At 51.6% G+C, this 17,110-nt stretch overlaps 2 protein-coding genes across 2 annotated transcripts; one reads left to right on the forward strand and one right to left on the reverse strand.

Annotated features, from left to right (window-relative positions):
• Positions 1 to 525: 525 nt before the first annotated feature.
• Positions 526 to 3,666, forward strand: DCTPP1 (dCTP pyrophosphatase 1). The gene is made up of 3 exons (XM_084760116.1): positions 526 to 712; positions 1,362 to 1,472; positions 3,292 to 3,666. The coding sequence occupies exons 1-3, from the start codon at positions 612 to 614 to the stop codon at positions 3,590 to 3,592; spliced, it is 513 nt and encodes a 170-aa protein (XP_084616242.1). The 5' UTR covers positions 526 to 611; the 3' UTR covers positions 3,593 to 3,666.
• A 2,614-nt stretch (positions 3,667 to 6,280) lies between these two features.
• On the reverse strand, positions 6,281 to 15,835 carry ZNF771 (zinc finger protein 771). The gene is made up of 3 exons (XM_084773554.1): positions 15,707 to 15,835; positions 15,184 to 15,333; positions 6,281 to 7,281 (listed from the first exon to the last, which is right to left on the reverse strand). The coding sequence occupies exons 1-3, from the start codon at positions 15,818 to 15,820 to the stop codon at positions 6,469 to 6,471; spliced, it is 1,077 nt and encodes a 358-aa protein (XP_084629680.1). The 5' UTR covers positions 15,821 to 15,835; the 3' UTR covers positions 6,281 to 6,468.
• Between the last annotated feature and the right edge of the window lie 1,275 nt (positions 15,836 to 17,110).

The raw sequence follows: 17,110 nt of genomic DNA on the forward strand, positions 1-17,110 counted from the left end.
AGGAGGAATGCCTTCCTCTTCTTGTAGGACAAAGATGGGTTCATTGCTTCCAGTCTTTGGAATCTGATGGGGTAGGACACTGTAAGGGAATACAAGGCTTGGGTCCTCCTCAGGTCTGGCAGTCCACACTCTGTCTCACCTACCTCATCCAAATTGTGTGAAGGTTATCTGGCGCCGTAAGCAGTGTCCCCAACCCAGAGACAACGCATGCGCTGGTCTTCATTTGTAGGGGTTTTTTTTTTTTTCTTTTTTCTCTCAGTGGACCGGCCTCCTCCGCGCTGCCATTTCACTTTGGCGCCATCTAGCGCCCATTGAGCAAACAACCTCGCTTTATGCTTTTTCCCCAGAGTGAGCTGGTACCTTTCCCTTTAAGAAGTTTCTCTAGCGAGGAAGAACTCGAGGGTACAGACCAAGAAATACACTTGAAGCTCCCTCAGATTGGTCCAGTCCGGAGAAGGGGCGGGCCGTCACAAAAATACACCTATATGATTGGGTCCGCCTCCGGCTCCGCCCCGGGAGCGCACCGAGGCGCCGTGATTGGCTGGGACCCGGGAGGCGCCTCTAAACGTGGCGCGGGGTTTGCTCCTGCGAGGCTGGGACCGGTGGGCGGAATGTCCCAAGCTGGTGGCGGTGCGCGCGGTGATGCCGGTCAGGAGGACTCTGCTGCTGCGGTCCCGTTCAGCTTCAGCCCGGAGCCTACGCTAGAGGACATGTAAGCCGTCCTTGCCCAGCCTCGGGTCTAGGAGAGATTGACCCTTTTGTTGTAGTGGAGAGGGTCCCTCCACGTGGTCCGCAAGAAGAACCACATGCTCGTGTCCGACGGGGGTCCTCCTGGTGGAACTCTGGTGGGGTGTAGCTAAAAACCTCACCTGCGCGGTGCACACCTGAAGCCGGGGAAATTGGGTGACACCCCCGGACTTGTTAGTACCAACCGTTATTATTACCTTGGGGAGATAATCGGGGGTCTGGTGGCACCTCTGCACCCCGGCAGTGATAAACAGGCTGAAATGTAGAGGGATTTTGTTTTGTTTTTCTTGCAGAATATCAAGGAAGGCCTCAGGGGACAATGTCTCAAAACTGCATTCTGTGATTAGCTAGACGTAGGCATGCAGAAACAGGGGCGTTAATAAAAAGTGTTGCTAAATCTTGCTTGAGGCTAAAATCTGTACAGGGACGGGTTCGTTTCCAGATCATAAGAAAGTCTTGTTAAAAGGTAGTAATTTAAAGACATCCAACAAATTGACTGTAGGATCCCTAGTGACGTCTGTATGAGGGACCGGCCACCTGCCTGGGACTTGCGTCTTGTTCCTCACCCTCTAACCCTGAGAGTCGAACCTCCCCACCCTTTCTATTTATTCCAGTCGACGTCTCCATGCGGAGTTTGCTGCGGAGCGGGACTGGGAGCAGTTCCACCAGCCTCGAAACCTGCTTCTAGCCTTGGTGGGAGAAGTGGGCGAGCTTGCAGAACTCTTGTGAGTAGATGGGAGACTTCCTGGAAGAGGCATGTTGGGGGGCGGGGGGGACTGGACGGACACGACCAGGGACATGTGTTTAAGCCCCCACGATGGTGGTTCATTTTCTTTTCTTTACCGGTGGATTCTGTGCTGCAGCTGGGGATACAGAGATGACAGATGGATGGGTCCCAGCCCTGTAGGGAGATGGGAAAAGTTACCGAGTTGAGAATGAAAGTGCAGCAACAGTGAGGAAGGCCTCGGTCTGAGAAGAAGTGGTCAGCAGGGCCTTTAATCCCAGTGCTTGAGAGGCAGAGGCAGATGGATCTGTAAGTTGGAGGCCAGCCTGGTCTACAGAGTGAATTTCAGGACACCCAGAGCTACACAGAGAAACCCTGTCTCAAAGGAAAGGGGGAAATGAAAAGGCCGTGGTATGGGGACCGTGGGCACCAGCATTTTATCTCTGTGTGGAGCTGAAAATAAGGAATTTCCATTTACAAAGGCAGTTAGGGGGTCTGCTCTTGCAGAGCAACTGGGTTCAGTTCCCAGAACCCACAAAGCAGGTTACAGCCTCCCACAACTGCAGTTTCCGGGGATCTGACGCTCTTCCTCTGGCCTCAGAGGCTCCTGCATATCCGTAGTTCACAAGTAGGCACACAGGCGCCTGCATATGCCTGTAGAATAAATAAATCCTTTCTTAAGAAAAAAAAAAAAGAGCCGGGCGTGGTGGCGCACGCCTTTAATCCCAGCACTCGGGAGGCAGAGGCAGGCAGATCCCTGTGAGTTCAAGGCCAGCCTGGTCTACAAAGCGAGTCCAGGACAGCCAAGGCTACACAGAGAAACCCTGTCTTGAAAAAACAAAAAAAAAAAAAAAAGAAAAAAAAAGTAGTGAGGTGAGAAAGGGCAAGTTAAATTCTGTGAGAATCCAATTCAATATTAGCTTTCCCAAGAAAGGGGAGGGGTTTCGAGTCCTTTCTCTTCTCTGTGTGCCCCGGGTGTCTGGCCCATCGTAGGCTTTTTGTAGACTATGGAAGTGTGGAAGACAAGGGTGGAAGGCAAACCCAAGCAGATACGATTGGAGTTAGAAGGTGCTGGGATTCAGGCAGAAGGCCTGCTCTAACCTGAGGAGCAGAAAGGCCTGTGTGCCTGCAGGGCAGAGAGGACGCCTGACAGAATGGAGCAGAGCAGGCTGGGGTAGAGCTAAATCTGGGAATCTCATCGTGGGGATGAGCAGCCATCGGGATGAAAAAGAGAGGGCGCACAAGATGCACCTGAGGTTAGGCCAGTCCTCTTCTATGGATGAATTAGCATCACCTGTGCCTTAGGTCCTCTGGAAGCAAAAGATGGGGCCTTGGACCAGGCTGGCTCCATTCCCGGTGGAAGGAGTTTATGATAGTATATGGCCTGAACCTGTGACCAGGGTCAGAGGGGCAAGAACGTCAGATGTGGTGGGGCGTGATGTAATCCCAGCCCTGGGGGTCAGGAGGTGGGGTGGTTAGGTGTGCATTCTCAGCCGCATGGAGAATCTGAGACCAGCGTGAGCTACAGAAGAGTCTTGGGAGTGGACCGGAAGGAATAACACAAGAAGGGAAAGTTAGAGTTTCTGGGATGGTAGGGGCGTGGTGGGGCGGTGCTCATGGCAGAAGACACGGCGACCGCCAACAGAAAAGTTTAACAGCGGCTTTAGGTGGGAGAGTATAGGTGAAGATGCGTTATCAGGAAGATGAATTTCTGCACTGACTCAGGCCTAGGATTTGGCTTGGAGCAGCAGCGGCTGGGGCTAGTGAGGAGTAGGACTGAACCTAGCAAGCGCATGTGTTTGTCTGTCCTGTTCTTCTAGTCAGTGGAAGTCCGATGCGGAACCCGGTCCTCAAGCATGGCTGCCAAAGGAACGAGCGGCCCTTCAAGAGGAGCTTAGTGATGTCCTCATCTACCTGGTAGCATTAGCAGCCCGCTGTCACGTGGATTTACCTCAAGCAGTAATCTCCAAAATGGACACCAACCGCCGGCGTTACCCAGTCCATCTCTCTCGAGGTTCTGCCTGCAAGTACACAGACTTGCCCCGAGGGCCCATCTCTGAGGACCAGGCTGCGGGGGCTGCAGACCCTGCCTCTGAGTTGAAAGACCAGACCTCCACCTAGAAACAGTGTCTCAAGAGCAGAGATGGACTTGTTCTAGTGTTTTCTCTCTCAATAAAATGACATAAGGCAACAACGTCTAGGTTTTTTGTTTTTGTTTTTTAAGTAGCTAGAGAGAGTTCCTGGAGTCCTGCAGAGGAGCAGGGCTCTGCCCTGTGTGACTGATGGCTGTTTTGCCTTTTCAACTTAAAACTTGCAAAAGCAGAGAACAGGAAGTAAATATGGGCCACAAGTCTTTGATGAGTACAGCTTCCTTTCCTGTTTGGTCCCGTGGTACAAGTAAAGGTCACCTACCTGTCTCACCTGGCCAACTTCTGTTCTTCCTCGACAGCTAGATGGTGGGTGTTGTTGTTGGCTGCTGCTGCTGCTGCTTCTTCTTCTTCTTCTTCTTCTTCTTCTTCTTCTTCTTCTTCTTCTTCTTCTTCTCTTCTTCTTCAAGACAGGGTTTCTCTGTGTAGCCTTGGCCATCTGGACTGAATTTGTAGACCAGGCTGGCCTCGAACTCACAGAAATCTGCCTTCCTCTGCCTCCCTGAGTGCTGGGATTACAGGCGTGCACCACCGTGCCCGGCCATAGATGGTGTTGAGTGAACAATATATGTGGTGTGCAACCACATCCCTTCCCCAGAGACACCTAGGCCTGGCTCCCTCCGAAAATGGGTAATGCAGAGTAATTACCTTCCCCTCTTCTCTAGCGACCTTCTTGCCTTCCCAGGTAAAACAGTTCATCAGATTAAAAGTGTTTTACTTTATATTCCCAAATGCACTGACTGTTAACAACATTTAATTTTATTCCCTCTCCTGTAGTCCTTGTACTTAGTCATATCCCATGCAGTCCCCTCATTTGTCTCTGCAGCTCCTGACTCCTCTTTACCTAGATAATATGGGGGCGGGGCGGGTCAAGACTGGGTTTCTTTGTTTAGTCCTGGGTGTCCTGGAACTAGCTCTGTAGACCAGGCTGGCCTCTAACTCAGAGATCCGCCTGCCTCTGCCTCCCTGGTGCTGGGATTAAAGGCTTGAGCCACCACTGCCTGGCCAGATGAACCTTTTTTTTTTAAAACAAAGATTTATTATGTATACAATGTTCTTGCCTGCATGTGTCCTTACTTGCCAGAAGAGGGCACCAGATCACATTATAGATGGTTATGAGCCACCATGAGGTTGCTGGGAATTGAACTCAGGACTTCTGGAAAAGCAGCCAGGGCTCTTAACTTTTGAGCCATCTCTCCAGCCCCCCCCCCCTTCTTTTTTTAAAGATTTATTTATTATGTATACAGTGTTCTGCCTACATGTACACCTGCACACATGAAGAGGGCACCAGATCTCATTACAGATGGCTGTAAGCCACCATGTGGTTGCTGGGAATTGAACTCAGGACCTTTGGAAGAGCAGCCAGTGCTCTTAACCTCTGAGCCTTTCCAGCCCAGCTAGATTAATCTTAAAACATGACTTCTAGGGGCTGGAGAGATTGTTCAGCAGTGGCGTGTACTGCTCTTTTTTATATTTATTTATTTATTGGTCTTTTTGTTTATTGAGAGGGTCTATGTGTTGTTGGGCTAGCCTAGAGCTTCCTATGTAGACCAGGCTGGCTTTGGACTCACAGAGATCCATCTGCCTCCCAAAAGTGCTGAGATCAAAGACCCCCACCACCACACTCGGCACTTAGTGCGTTTGCAGAGGACTGAAGTTGTGTTGCCAGCATCCACATCAGACAGCTTACACACCCCTTAACTCTAGCTCCAAATCTTCCACTTCTGGACACTACTATATCTGCACTCAAGGATGCACAAATCCACAGCCATAAATAAAAAGCAAAGCCAGTAGTTCGGGCTCATGTGATGGCTCATCAAGTAAATTGCCATCGAGCCCAATGACCCAAACTCTATCCCAGAGATACACATAGTGGAGGGAAAAAAACAGTTCCTGCAAGTTGTCCTTTGACCTCCTCCATACACAGAGACCCCGGGGCACACAGTCCACCCTCTCACCTCTAAATTGCCTTTTATGGTTTTGGTTTTCAATGTCTTCGCGGCATGGCGTTGCATAACGCCGGTAATCCCAGCATTAAAGAGGCTGAGGCAGGAGGACACACGTTGGAGGCACTTTGGGCTACAAACCAAAACTGCACAAATGTTTTACCTTGTGCGTCTGTGCTCCTATCAGAGAGTGCCTGGTACCCGCTGAGGTCAGCGGGCGCTGGAGCCTAGACCTGGAGCTAGGGGTGGCTTGAGTGCTTGGAATAGAACCCAGATCCTTTTTTGTTGTTTATTGGAGAAGAGTCATGGTCTACCTTCCCTAACCCATTACAGTTCTGGTGCTGCCTGCAAAAGTGGATCTAAATTGAAGTTTGCACATTTGTACCCTCAGGATTCAGGAGGCAGAAAGATGATTCCTCTAAAGTCCCACGACCAGCCTGGTGTATATATTGAGCACTGTCAGTTTGGGGTCCTATATGGAAAGCCTCATTAAACGGAGGAGGGGGAGGCTGGTATACTTATATAAGGAAGCTTTTAATCTATTTACAAAGCCCCATTTCTCTCCTTTCCCATACTGACCCCCAGGGGCTGCAGAACAGTCACCTAGTCATGAACATATCTGTTTATGGCTTTTTCCGGAACTGAGATTTGAGACAGAGCCAGCCACGTGTGTGGTCCTCCCCTTCCCACCCACCTCACGTACAGGCACCGTGAAGTGAGGATAGAATACTTTATTCACTTATAAGGGCCAAGGGAATGTAGTTGGGGACGGGGCACGGTTTCTAGGGACCCCGGTAGGGCACTCCCTGTCGCCCAGTCCTAGAGCACCCCGACCCAGGTGCAGGCAAGGGAAGGAGCCATTCGGGTGCAAGTCCCAAGTGCCCTTCGCTGCCCCCGCCGTGGCTCAGCTGCCCTCGCACTCCGGGCAGCGCTCGGTGGGCGTGGCGGCTGTGGCACTGGCGGGTAGCTTGAAGTCTCGGCCGCAGCCCGCGCAGATGTAGAGGCGGCGCCGCATATGCGCGCGACGGTGGCGGATGAAGTGTGAGCTGAGGCGGAAGCGCCGGCCGCACTCCGTGCACGGGTAGGGCCGCTCGCCCGTATGCGTGCGCGCATGCTCCGCCAGGTTGGAACGGTGGCCGAAGCGCCGGCCGCACACGGCGCAGCGGTGCGGCTTCTCGCCCGTGTGCACGCGCCGGTGCTTGGCCAGCGCCGAGCTCTGAGCGAAGCGCGTGCCGCAGTCGGCGCATGCGTACGGGCGCTCGCCCGTGTGCGTGCGTCGGTGGCGCGCCAGGCACGAACTTCCGCCGAAGGCTCGTCCGCAGTCCGGGCACGCGTAAGGCTTCTCGCCCGTGTGCACGCGCAGATGCTGCGCGTAATTGGAGCTCTGCGCGAAACGCCGGCCGCAGTGTGCGCATGCGTACGGCTTCTCTCCCGTGTGACGCCGCCGGTGCTGCCGCAGGTTCGAGGCGGCGGAGAAGCGCTTGTCGCACTCCGGGCACTGGTAGGGTCGCTCGCCCGTGTGCGTGCGGCCGTGCTTGGTCAGCGCCGACTTCTGCGAGAAGCACCGGCCGCACTCAGTGCACGCGAAGGGACGCTCGCCCGTGTGCGTGCGCGCGTGTTTGGCTAGTGTGGAGCGGCGCGCAAAGGCACGGCCGCAATCCGGGCACGCGTGGGGGCGTGCCGGGTCGGCCGACGGCGCTGGCATCTGGCTGGCAACCTGCAGGGAGAGGGAGGACAGGTCAGCCTTAAGAGGCCCCAGCGAAACCTTGGTCTCCAGCACACTGCACATACTTTGAGCCTAAGTTCTTCCATCTGTGAAACAGGGAACTGTGACTTTGTGCCTTTCATGACTTAATCACGAGGCCGGATGGCATTATAGTTACTTGCATTAATTCATAAAATTTATTGGACACGGTCTGCGCCGTAGAGTTAGAGGCACTGGTGATTTGACATTAAGTAAAAAGTGCTAGGTGTCGATAGTACCAACAAAAGAGCATCAAGAGACCCAGGCCACCTGGGCTGCATATGGAGACCCTGTCTCAAAACCCAGTGCTGGCAATGTAGCAGTGACAGAGAACTTGCCTACCAATTGCCTCAGCCCTGGAGGGATCCTGCGTAGAGTAGTCACAGGTCTTCTTGGTATTGCTGGACCACTGTAGATTTTAAGTAGGGCTTAGGAGACACTTGTTGTGATTGGGTAAGTAATACGGAGAAGGGAGACAGAGGGGCCTTTCTTCCTTAAGGCCGGGCCAGGGGGAGAACTCTAGTTCTTTATGTAAACGAGAGGGAGAACCGCTAGAGAGGGGCTCTGAGAATTCTCATCAGGAAAGTGATGGCCACACGTTTTATAGGGCTCTTTAGGAACCCAAATGAAAGAGGAGAAACCACAGAACCAAGAGGCTAGTGCCCACGTCTGACAAAACACTAGCTGGCCTACGCCAGGAAACTAGTAGAAAGTGGAGCCAATGAGAAGCTGGTTTCTTTATCCACGTTACAGTTTGAGCAGAGAGACGACAGCAAACTGGCTGTGAGGTGGGAAGGGCTTAGTTAGATCTGCTTGCGTCTCTCTCTTCTCCTTGGATTAAAGGCCTGAACTACCACGCCTGGCCCCAACTAACCAAGGTGTTTAGGTTTAGAAACTGCACAGTTGGAATTGCCATTTACAGAGGGAACCAGGTAAGAAGTAAGTTCTGCCTGGGGCTGTGTGGAGCCAGGTCTGGAGATGAGGGGGTTTCAGCCTATAAGTGGCCGGTCAAGCCTAGAGACGGAAGAGATCACCCAGGGAACGGCAGAGGGAAATTAGAGCAGCAAGCTGGGGCAAGGGTGAGCAGAAGCCAGGACAGGGACAGCTTGGCCAGGACCAGACTCAAACTTGTCCAGCAAGCACTTTAAGCTCTGAAGAAAAGACCAAATGTTGTTCTCACGCCTAAGTTATGATGCTTGAGATGAGTCCGTCGGGACTTGGAGAGAGAAGTCAGGAAAAGGAAAGAATGCTGTGTAAGCAGGGGAAGGAGAAACATTTGTACTAAAGAGTGACAAGGAATATTGAAGGCAAACTACCCCTTCTAATAAAAAGAAAAATACCATGCATAGATGGCTGACAGCATGGCACAGCTTCCTACCCTGAGGGAAGTGTGTGACTGGGGTATGGTTTCTTTCTTGGTGGGGAAGAAGACAGGGAGAGACGGGGGTGGGGGGAGTAGCTGGGGATGGGGGGGAGTGGAGGCATCCCTTAGTAAAACCGATGATGAGTACAGTGAGCCAAGCAGTGAAGAACATTAATTCATGCTGAGCGTGGTGGCGCACACCTTTAATCCCAGCACTTGAGCAGCATAGGCAGAAGGAATCTCTGTGAGTTCGAGGACAGCCTGGTCTACATAGCAAGTTTCAGGACAGTCAGGATTACAAAGATTGATCCTGTCTTAAAAAATAAACAAATAAAATACACACACACACACACACATTAGTTCATGAACAAAGAATCACCTGTCACATAGGACAAGGGACCCACTGCCTCTCCCATATTCAGTCCACAACCACCTGCTTTTAAAGAGGAAACATCTAAGACAGAAACCAGAACCTTCCCCTTCAGAACTGTAGTAGAGCACCTTGAAGGCCATCAGTCCTTTGCCATAAGAAACTGGCTTTGGGACCAGGTAAGGTGGCACATGACTTTAATCTTAGCACTCAAGAGGCAGAGGCAGAGGTAGGTGCATCTCTTGGGAATTTAAGATAGCCTTGTCTACATAGAGATCCAGGCCAGCAAGGGTTTGCATAGTGAGACCCTATCTCAAAACAAACAAAAAATCAAAAAAGAAAGTGGCTTTGAACTCAAACTAGAAAGTATGAGAGCTTGGGAAAATAGCAGCCAGCTAAGAGAGCCCTGGTTTCACAGTAACAACACTCCTCCCTTAGCGGTGGCTTGACGTTCATTCCCTACTTTCAGCTGCCAGCTGTCAATCATGGTCTGAAAATATTACATGGAAAATTCTACAAATAAACAATTTGTAAATTTAAAACAACTTTTATTATTATAGTATATTGTTATATTTTACTACTGTTAAACTCTTACTGTGTCTACCTTAGAAATTACAGGTTTTTACCTAAAGGAAAACACAGGCCAGGCATGACAGCATGCCCGTAATCCAGCACTTAGACTGAAGCAGGAGGATCAGGAGGTCTTGGCCAGCTTGGAGAAAACAGCAAGAACCTGTCTCAACAGCAACCTAAATACAATCTATAGATAGGATTAAAACCACTCAAGATTTCAGGCAACCATGGCAGGGTGTATGCACCTTGAATTTACTATCTAAAGAGCTTCTGTAGTGAAGATCCTGTCCGGCTTTGATGGCATTGCTTTATGTAAAGTATCACAGTAAATCTTCCTGTCACCTCTCAGTCAGGTGCGACAGTATCTTAATAGCTCAGGCTAGCCTCATACTTACGGAAAATCCTGCCTCTGCCTCCTGACTGTTGGATTACAAGTGTGTTCCCCCATGCAGGGTTATTTCGTTTTGAACTGTTTGGATGGTTAGTTGGTTTTGGTTTTTTAGAGAGGCTCTTGCCATTTAGCCCAGGCTGGCGGAGAATTTGCGATCCTCCCTCGTCTACCTGCTGAGTGCAGGGATCACAGGGTTAACACCTGACTGCAGACAACACCAAGGTTTGGAGAGACTGAGTTGACAAAGCACAAGGAGGTGCCACTCTCCCCTGAACTCACAGCCAGGACAGGACAGAGGCTCCTCTCTATGCCTCCATCTTTCTCTGAAAAAGCGTCCATACTAAAGTACACCCTGGGAGGTCCAGTCTGAAGTACTCCAGGGTCATGCTTCCTCCCTTGCCCTGGTTTTGACATCACAGAGTCTGTTTCAACATGAGACCACTAAGGAGATAACCTTTCTTTTAGATCCTCCCTCCCGCAACCCTCGCACCTTTCTCTTAAGTTAGTGCTGCTCAGTCTGGGCCTGCCTTCCTTACACTGGCTTCCCTTACTTAGGAGAAAGAGCTCCTTCCAATACTCATGCTCATGTCTCCAGGGCAGGAGGAGGGGCCTTGGGTACCTGGAGAAGAATCTAGCTCCCTGAGACATAGTAAGGTCAGGAGAGGTGACCCTTATCCTAGCATCCGAGCATTTGGGTAGCTGAGGCAAGAGCATCCTGAGCTTGAGGCCAGCCTGGGCTATACAGTGAAACCTTGTCTCAAACCAAAATAAGCAAATGACTTCAGCCCCATCATATAAATGAAGAGATAAGACACAGACATCAACTGAGTACCTGAGGCCATACAACTAATAAACAGCAGAAGCAAGGATGCATTCTTAGTCATGTGAAGTGTGAAGCCACTGAGGTAGCCTGTGTCCTCCCCAAACCCTTTAGACAACATCTCCCTGTTTTCCTACAAAATGTAGAACACACCCCCTAAGGGCAAGCTCCTTACTACAGGATGTGGCCCACACACTGGCCACATCAGAATCACTGGGCACTTGTGAAAAATACAGTCTCGGGTTGGGAGTGAGGTTCAGTTGGTAGGGGCTACTGAGCATATGGGAATCCCCAGGCCTAATCCCAGCCCTGCATACACTGGCCAGTGTGGATGCAGCTGTAAACCCAGTGCTCAAGAGATGGACGCAGAAAGATCCAAAATTCAAGGCCAGCCTCCACTATGTAGTGACTTCCAGCCAGCTCCATTCCTGTCATTCCAGCATTTGCGAGGCAGAGGCAGGAGAACCAGGAAGTCTAGTTCTTCAGCTGTACAGAGTTCAGGGACAGCCTGAATCTCAAGCTCACTCAAGATTTACTGTGTCGTAATCTTCCTTTTAAGGGTTGAAGAGCCTGCTCTGCGGTTAAGAGCTCAAGCCACTGTAGCAAACGACCGAAACTTGTTTCAGAGGGTCCAACGCCCTCTTCTGGCCTCTGTGGGAACTTCACATATGTAGTACATACACTGAGGCAAAAATACTCAAACACATAATTCTTTTGGTTTTGTTGTTGTTGAGACAGGGTTTCTCTGTGTAGCTCTGGCTGTCCTGGAACTCACTCTGTAGACCAGGATGGCCTCAGACTCAGAGATCTGCCTGTCTCTGCCTCCCAAGTATTGGGATTAAAGGCGTGTATCACCACTGCCTGACAATAAAAAAAATCTTTAAAAAAAAACAACTTCATATTATGCTGGTGATATAGCTCAGTGGTACCAAAAATGCACAAGACCCTAAGTTTAATTTCCAGGGTTGAAAAAAAAATCACTACTAAGCTCCCAGTCATCTGCCTGCGTGTTTAGAATTAAGTCCATTTGCCTGCAGTGGATAGTTACAGCACACACCCGTAACCCTAGCGCTCTGGAAGCTGAGGCAGGAGGATCACAAGCCCAGAGTCTGCCTAAACACCACACATAACAAGACACCCATCTCAATCAGAAAGAAATTTCAGCTGGGCGTGGTGGCGCGCACCTTTAATGCCAGCACTCGGGAGGCAGAGGCAGGTGGAGCTCTGTGAGTTCGAGGCCAGCCTGGTCTACATAGAGAGACCCTGTCTCAGAGAGACATCATCAGACATCAGTCTGGGACCTGGGTAAGCGGATTAGCAGGAGGGTGAACTGGCTGAAGGTCACACACAGCCGCAATTGGCCCTGTGCCAACAAGGTAGTGCTTGCTGTGTAGCCTCCTTTGGCCTCTTCCCTCTGTGTACACATTAGTTATCTCAAAAGTGCTTTCCTGCTAGCATGGCGGTGCATATCTGGGATCCATCCCAGCTCGAGGGAGGCCAAGGCAGGAGGTTTGCAAGTTCCAGGCCAGCATGGCCTACAGAACAGGTGCCTCTCTGGGGTGTGGCACCCAGCACCATCAGACTGGGATCGGGCTGGGTGTAAAGGTGTGCATCACCAGGCCCAGCACACTCAGTGATCTTATTATCCATTTAACATTTGGAGAAGCTGAGGCAAAGCAGGTAAATGGCAGAGCTAGAACTTAATTGCTACTGACTGACACTCCACAGTCTGGCCCAGTGGGCCTTCTCTGACTTTTCTGCTAAACCGTCTCTCTATCCCTCAGCCTTAGCTGGTTCTGGGGGTGTCCAAATACCAACACGCTTTCCTCTCACTGCTGCTGTCACTTCAAAGCAGACTACTTACCTTGGCAAACAATGTTTTCTTGCTTTTTGTTTTTGGTGGGGTGGGAAGGATTGTTTTTGTTGTTTTTGAGGTAGGGTTTCATATAGCCTAAGCTGGCCTCAAACTCACTACGTAATTTTGTTTTGTTTTGTTTTTTTTGAGACAGGATTTCTCTGTGTAGTCTTGGCTGTCCTGGAACTCACTGTGTATACTGAGCTGGCCTCAAATTCACAGTGATCCTCCTGCCTCTGCCTCCTGAGTGCTGGGATTAAAGGCATATGCCATAACACCCAACACCAGTGGCTCTTTTAAATAGAAAATCTAATTATTTTCATCAGTTGGCTTAAGACTTCCCATGTCACAAGATAGAACACAGTATGGCCAAGGTGCTATCCTGTCGTGCTTAGCAGCCGTTTACACTCTGGCCCTAATGAAACCTTCCTAGTGTCCCACTGTCTGAGCTTTGCTCTTTCCTTTCTTTCACTCACCTCCACAGCAAACACCCTTTCTTGAAGTCCTCCCCCTGTGTTGGTAGTTTGCCTCAACTGTCTGCCCGCCTAAAAAAGGCTCTGATAAAAATGAGCTGGGAGTCCAGGAAGAAACAGGGCTTGTCATGTAGCTCTGAAAAATCAAGTTCTGTCCCTGGAATTCACGGTGGAAGGAGAGAACTGACTCCCAAAAGTTGTCTTCTGACCTATCTGTACACACACACACACACACACACACACACACACACAAACATAATGGTTGAGCCAGGTGTAGTAGCACACACCTTTAATCCCACTTGGAAGGCAGAGGCAGGCGGATCTCTGAGTTCCAGTCAGCCTGGAATATAGATCAAGTTGCATGTCAGCCAGGGCTACAACTCACAGAGAAACCCTGTCTTGGAAAAACAAACAAACAAACAACAACAAAAATAGTTGGGCCTTGTACCCCTCAGTGCTGTGGTGGGAGGGTATGGAAGGTCAGTGGGACTTGCCGGCCCCCAGCCCAGCCCCAGGCTCAGTGAGAGACCCCTGTCAGGTACCTGCCGTCCTCACCCAGCTTTGACCACATGAGCAGGTGCACACATTCACGTATACCACTCACCCACATTCACAAAGAAAAAATATGGAACTATTTACACATGTTTATGTGTGAGACACAGCTCTGACTCATGTATTCACTCAGTCCTTACATCTCTGAGGTAAATGCTGTTATGCTCTCCCTTTTATTAATGAGGAAACTGAGGCACAGAGAAGTTAAGAAGCCAAGCAGCTTCGCTCAGATCTGAAATCCCACTCAATTCATAGGAAGGCCAAGGTCAATGGATTGCCTACCTGGGCTATAGAATACATTCTAGGCCCCACTGGGGCACTTGGTTGAGATGCTGTCCCTGTGGAAAAGGGCTTGGCTCTAGTATAGAGACATGCAATGCCTCGGTCAGTCCTTAGAACCACAAGAAAAATGAACAAGACTGAGAAACTTGCCACTTGGTAGGTGGATGACTGGGATGGAAGTCCGCCCTAAGCTCTAGCCCCTTCATGTTCAAACAAAGGGGTAAGCAGGCACCCACAGGGTCTGAAAGGCAAGCTCGGCTAGGATGACAACCCAAGACAGCTGGAAAAGATAGGACTTCATAGTTAATTTACGGTGGAAGAGGCCTAGAGAGCAGGCCCCCTTTCCCATCGACTCACCATAGCCACTAGGGAGGGTTCTAGAATTAATTCCCCCAAGATGTGGGCCTTGAAACCCAAGGGAAGGAGGAGAGATGAACTCAAGTCTCCTAAGGCGGATAGCCCAGGGCCCTGGCAGTTCTGGGAAGTGGACTAGCTGGTGACAGTTAAGGTCTCAAATGGCGGACTCTAACTTATTCTGATGTCCTTAAAAACCTTCAGAAGAAAACCCAGACTCCCAGCACAGTGTGCCAACCAACCTACCTGGAGCCACACTGCAGTGTGAGGGAACTCCTGGCCCGCAGCTCTCTGCTGACAGGCCACTCTTTCTGTCTGGGGCAGTCACTAACTAACTTTGAGATCTTAGGTCAGTTGCCTCAGGTCCTCACCTGTAAAACGGGGTCAATACTACCAACAAACCAGATTGGAGATGCTTAGAACAGCATCTGGCGAGCAGAAACTATGCAAAAGTCAGCTGTTGCTACTGCTGCCTGACCTCATCTTCCCTCACCTCTGGGTCTAAATTACGCTCTCACCTCTGGCCTTCACTGCTCCTACGTCTGGACTCAGGACACAGGAATGTGAGTTTACGGACAAGCTGCGTGGAGACTGAACGCAACCATTCGGAATGGTGCCTCAAGCAGCGCAGCGCCTGGCTCCCCTCACAGTGGGCCAAACGTCTGTCCGATCAGGTCGGGTAGGGGGTGGGGGGCAGTGGAGAGGATGGGCCAATCCTGTGGTTCTAGGTCTGGGATCCACCAGAAGGTGGGGGTTAGGACTTCTGACTTCAGTCTGAGGAACGCTGAACCTGGCACAGGTTTGAGGTGGGGGGTGGGGTGGGATCAGGGTGTAACACGTACCTCCTTGTTGTCCACAGGGATCTTGAGTTTCACCACCTCATACTTCTCCTCACCCTCCTCCTCCTCACCCTTCACCAGCAGCACCATCTCCTCCTGCATCTCTTCCTCCTCCGCCTCCTCTGCCTGCTGTTCGCCAGGCATCTTGGTGTCCTGAGGCGGGGCGCTGGATCAGAGGCTCAGGACCCGCCCCCCTCCCCCACCCCCCCACTGTGGCCCCGGCCCAGACAAGGCGGTGCAGCCGTGGCTTCCCCCGCCCTGCCCAGGCTCCGAGTCTAGTCCTCTCCCATCCACCCTAGCCCGGCCCCAAGCTCCGGCACTGCCCAGGGCCCAGCTCAGAAGACACCCGTTCTCCCCACTCATCCCGGCATTCAGGGCCCTGAACAGTTCGAATCTCCAGCTCCCGCGAGTTGCCACCCTCCTCGCGCTGAGTCACTCCCCGGAGCCTGAGTCGGCGACCCGAGCGCTAAGGGACCGGCTGGAGGCCAGCTGGAGCTGAGGCCCCTGGGGTGGGGTGCGCACTCACCAGCCCGAGGTTCGGCGCTCGTGCGGCCCCGGGCCTGGGCGAGGGGCGGTTGGGTGCTCCGCGAAGGCCGCGGCTCCGGAGGCGGGGGCGGGGCGGGGCCCCAGGGGCGGCCATTCATTGGCTCTCACGCCTGGCCCCGCCCCTGAGGGGGAGAGGCCGAAGGCCTGGGCTTCTGTCCCTAACCGCCCCGGGAGGGGTGGGGGGCGCGGGGCGGACCGGGACTCGGAGGTGTCGGCCGTCCAGAAACTCCTAACGATCAGAAGATGCCTACCCCGGCCTTCAAGGCCCCGCAGCCGAGTCCCGACCACCCGCCGCCGGTCTCCGCCCAGCTGCTGGGTCTCTAAGCCCCACCGAGATTGCTGCGCCCGCGTAGGCCACGTGCGCTCCCGTGTGTCTGGGCCTCTATCTGGAGAGCCGGCCCTGCTGCCTCCTCTCTTCTTTTTCCTTCTCCGTTCCTCCTTCGCGTCTGCTGGCCTGCCAGACAGCTTGCTGTTTGCCCGCACGCGGCCCAGATCCACAGTCACCCAGTCTGCCGCTTTCGTTTACCATGCTTCTGACTTTTGAGAGTGCCTCACTATGTAGCCCTGGTTAGTTTCGAACTAGTGGAGAGCCTAGCTCTAGTTGTACCTCCCCCAAGGCAGACACTCAGGGCCAGGGCTCAGCTCAGAAGACAACCGTTCACCGCACTCTGTGCCAAGAGTACTATCAGGAGTTGCTGTACCTGGCTTACATATCTTTTTGTGTCACTTTACTGACTATTGACACGCTTGGTCACATTTGCTCAGCCCAAAGTATCACGGCCCCTTTACACATGTTCTTGAACAAGGTTCAGAGAGGACTGATTTGCCTACGTTATAACAGTAAGGGAGCATTTCTGACAACTGGTAGTGTGGGTGAAGAATTAGCCCAAGGTCAAACAGTCTACAATACTACAGTACTATCTCTAGATATTTTTAGCTGGGCATGGTGCCCCTCAGCATTGGGGAGGCAGAAGCAGGTGGATTTCTGTAAGTTGAAGGCCAGGAAGGCCCACATAGCGAGACTCTTATGTATTTTTTTTTTAAAGGAAGGAGAGAAGAGAAAAGCAGAGAGAACAGTTTGTGTGTTTGTTTTTAAATGTTATTTTTCATTTCATTTAATCATTTTATTTTATGTCCATTGGTGTTTTGCCTGCATGTGTCTGTGTGAGGGAGTCAGATCCCCTGGATCAGTTTTGAGCTGCCATATGGGTGCTGGGAATTGAACCCTGGTCCTCTGGAAGAGCAGCCAGTGCTCTTAACCCCCGAGCCATCTCTCCAGCCCCAACAGTTTGGTTTTAAAGGCACAGTTCTGATACTACCAACATCTAGTGACACTATGGACACCATCGGCTCCTGATAGGACTGGGAACAGAAATTAAGTGGG

The sequence above is a fragment of the Acomys minous genome (assembly GCF_964271855.1).
Source record: "Acomys minous genome assembly, chromosome: 2".
Taxonomy (NCBI): domain Eukaryota; kingdom Metazoa; phylum Chordata; class Mammalia; order Rodentia; family Muridae; genus Acomys; species Acomys minous.

Excerpts from the sequence above, each read along its gene's own strand:
- DCTPP1 (XM_084760116.1), top strand. The coding sequence starts at position 612 with ATGTCCCAAGCTGGTGGCGGTGCGCGCGGTGATGCCGGTCAGGAGGAC. Across the intron at positions 713-1,361 it reads GAGCCTACGCTAGAGGACAT|TCGACGTCTCCATGCGGAGT; the intron begins GTAAGCCGTCCT and ends TATTTATTCCAG. Across the intron at positions 1,473-3,291 it reads GGCGAGCTTGCAGAACTCTT|TCAGTGGAAGTCCGATGCGG; the intron begins GTGAGTAGATGG and ends CTGTTCTTCTAG.
- ZNF771 (XM_084773554.1), bottom strand. The coding sequence starts at position 15,820 with ATGGCCGCCCCTGGGGCCCCGCCCCGCCCCCGCCTCCGGAGCCGCGGC. Across the intron at positions 15,334-15,706 it reads GAGCGCCGAACCTCGGGCTG|GACACCAAGATGCCTGGCGA; the intron begins GTGAGTGCGCAC and ends GCCCCGCCTCAG. Across the intron at positions 7,282-15,183 it reads TCCCTGTGGACAACAAGGAG|GTTGCCAGCCAGATGCCAGC; the intron begins GTACGTGTTACA and ends CTCTCCCTGCAG.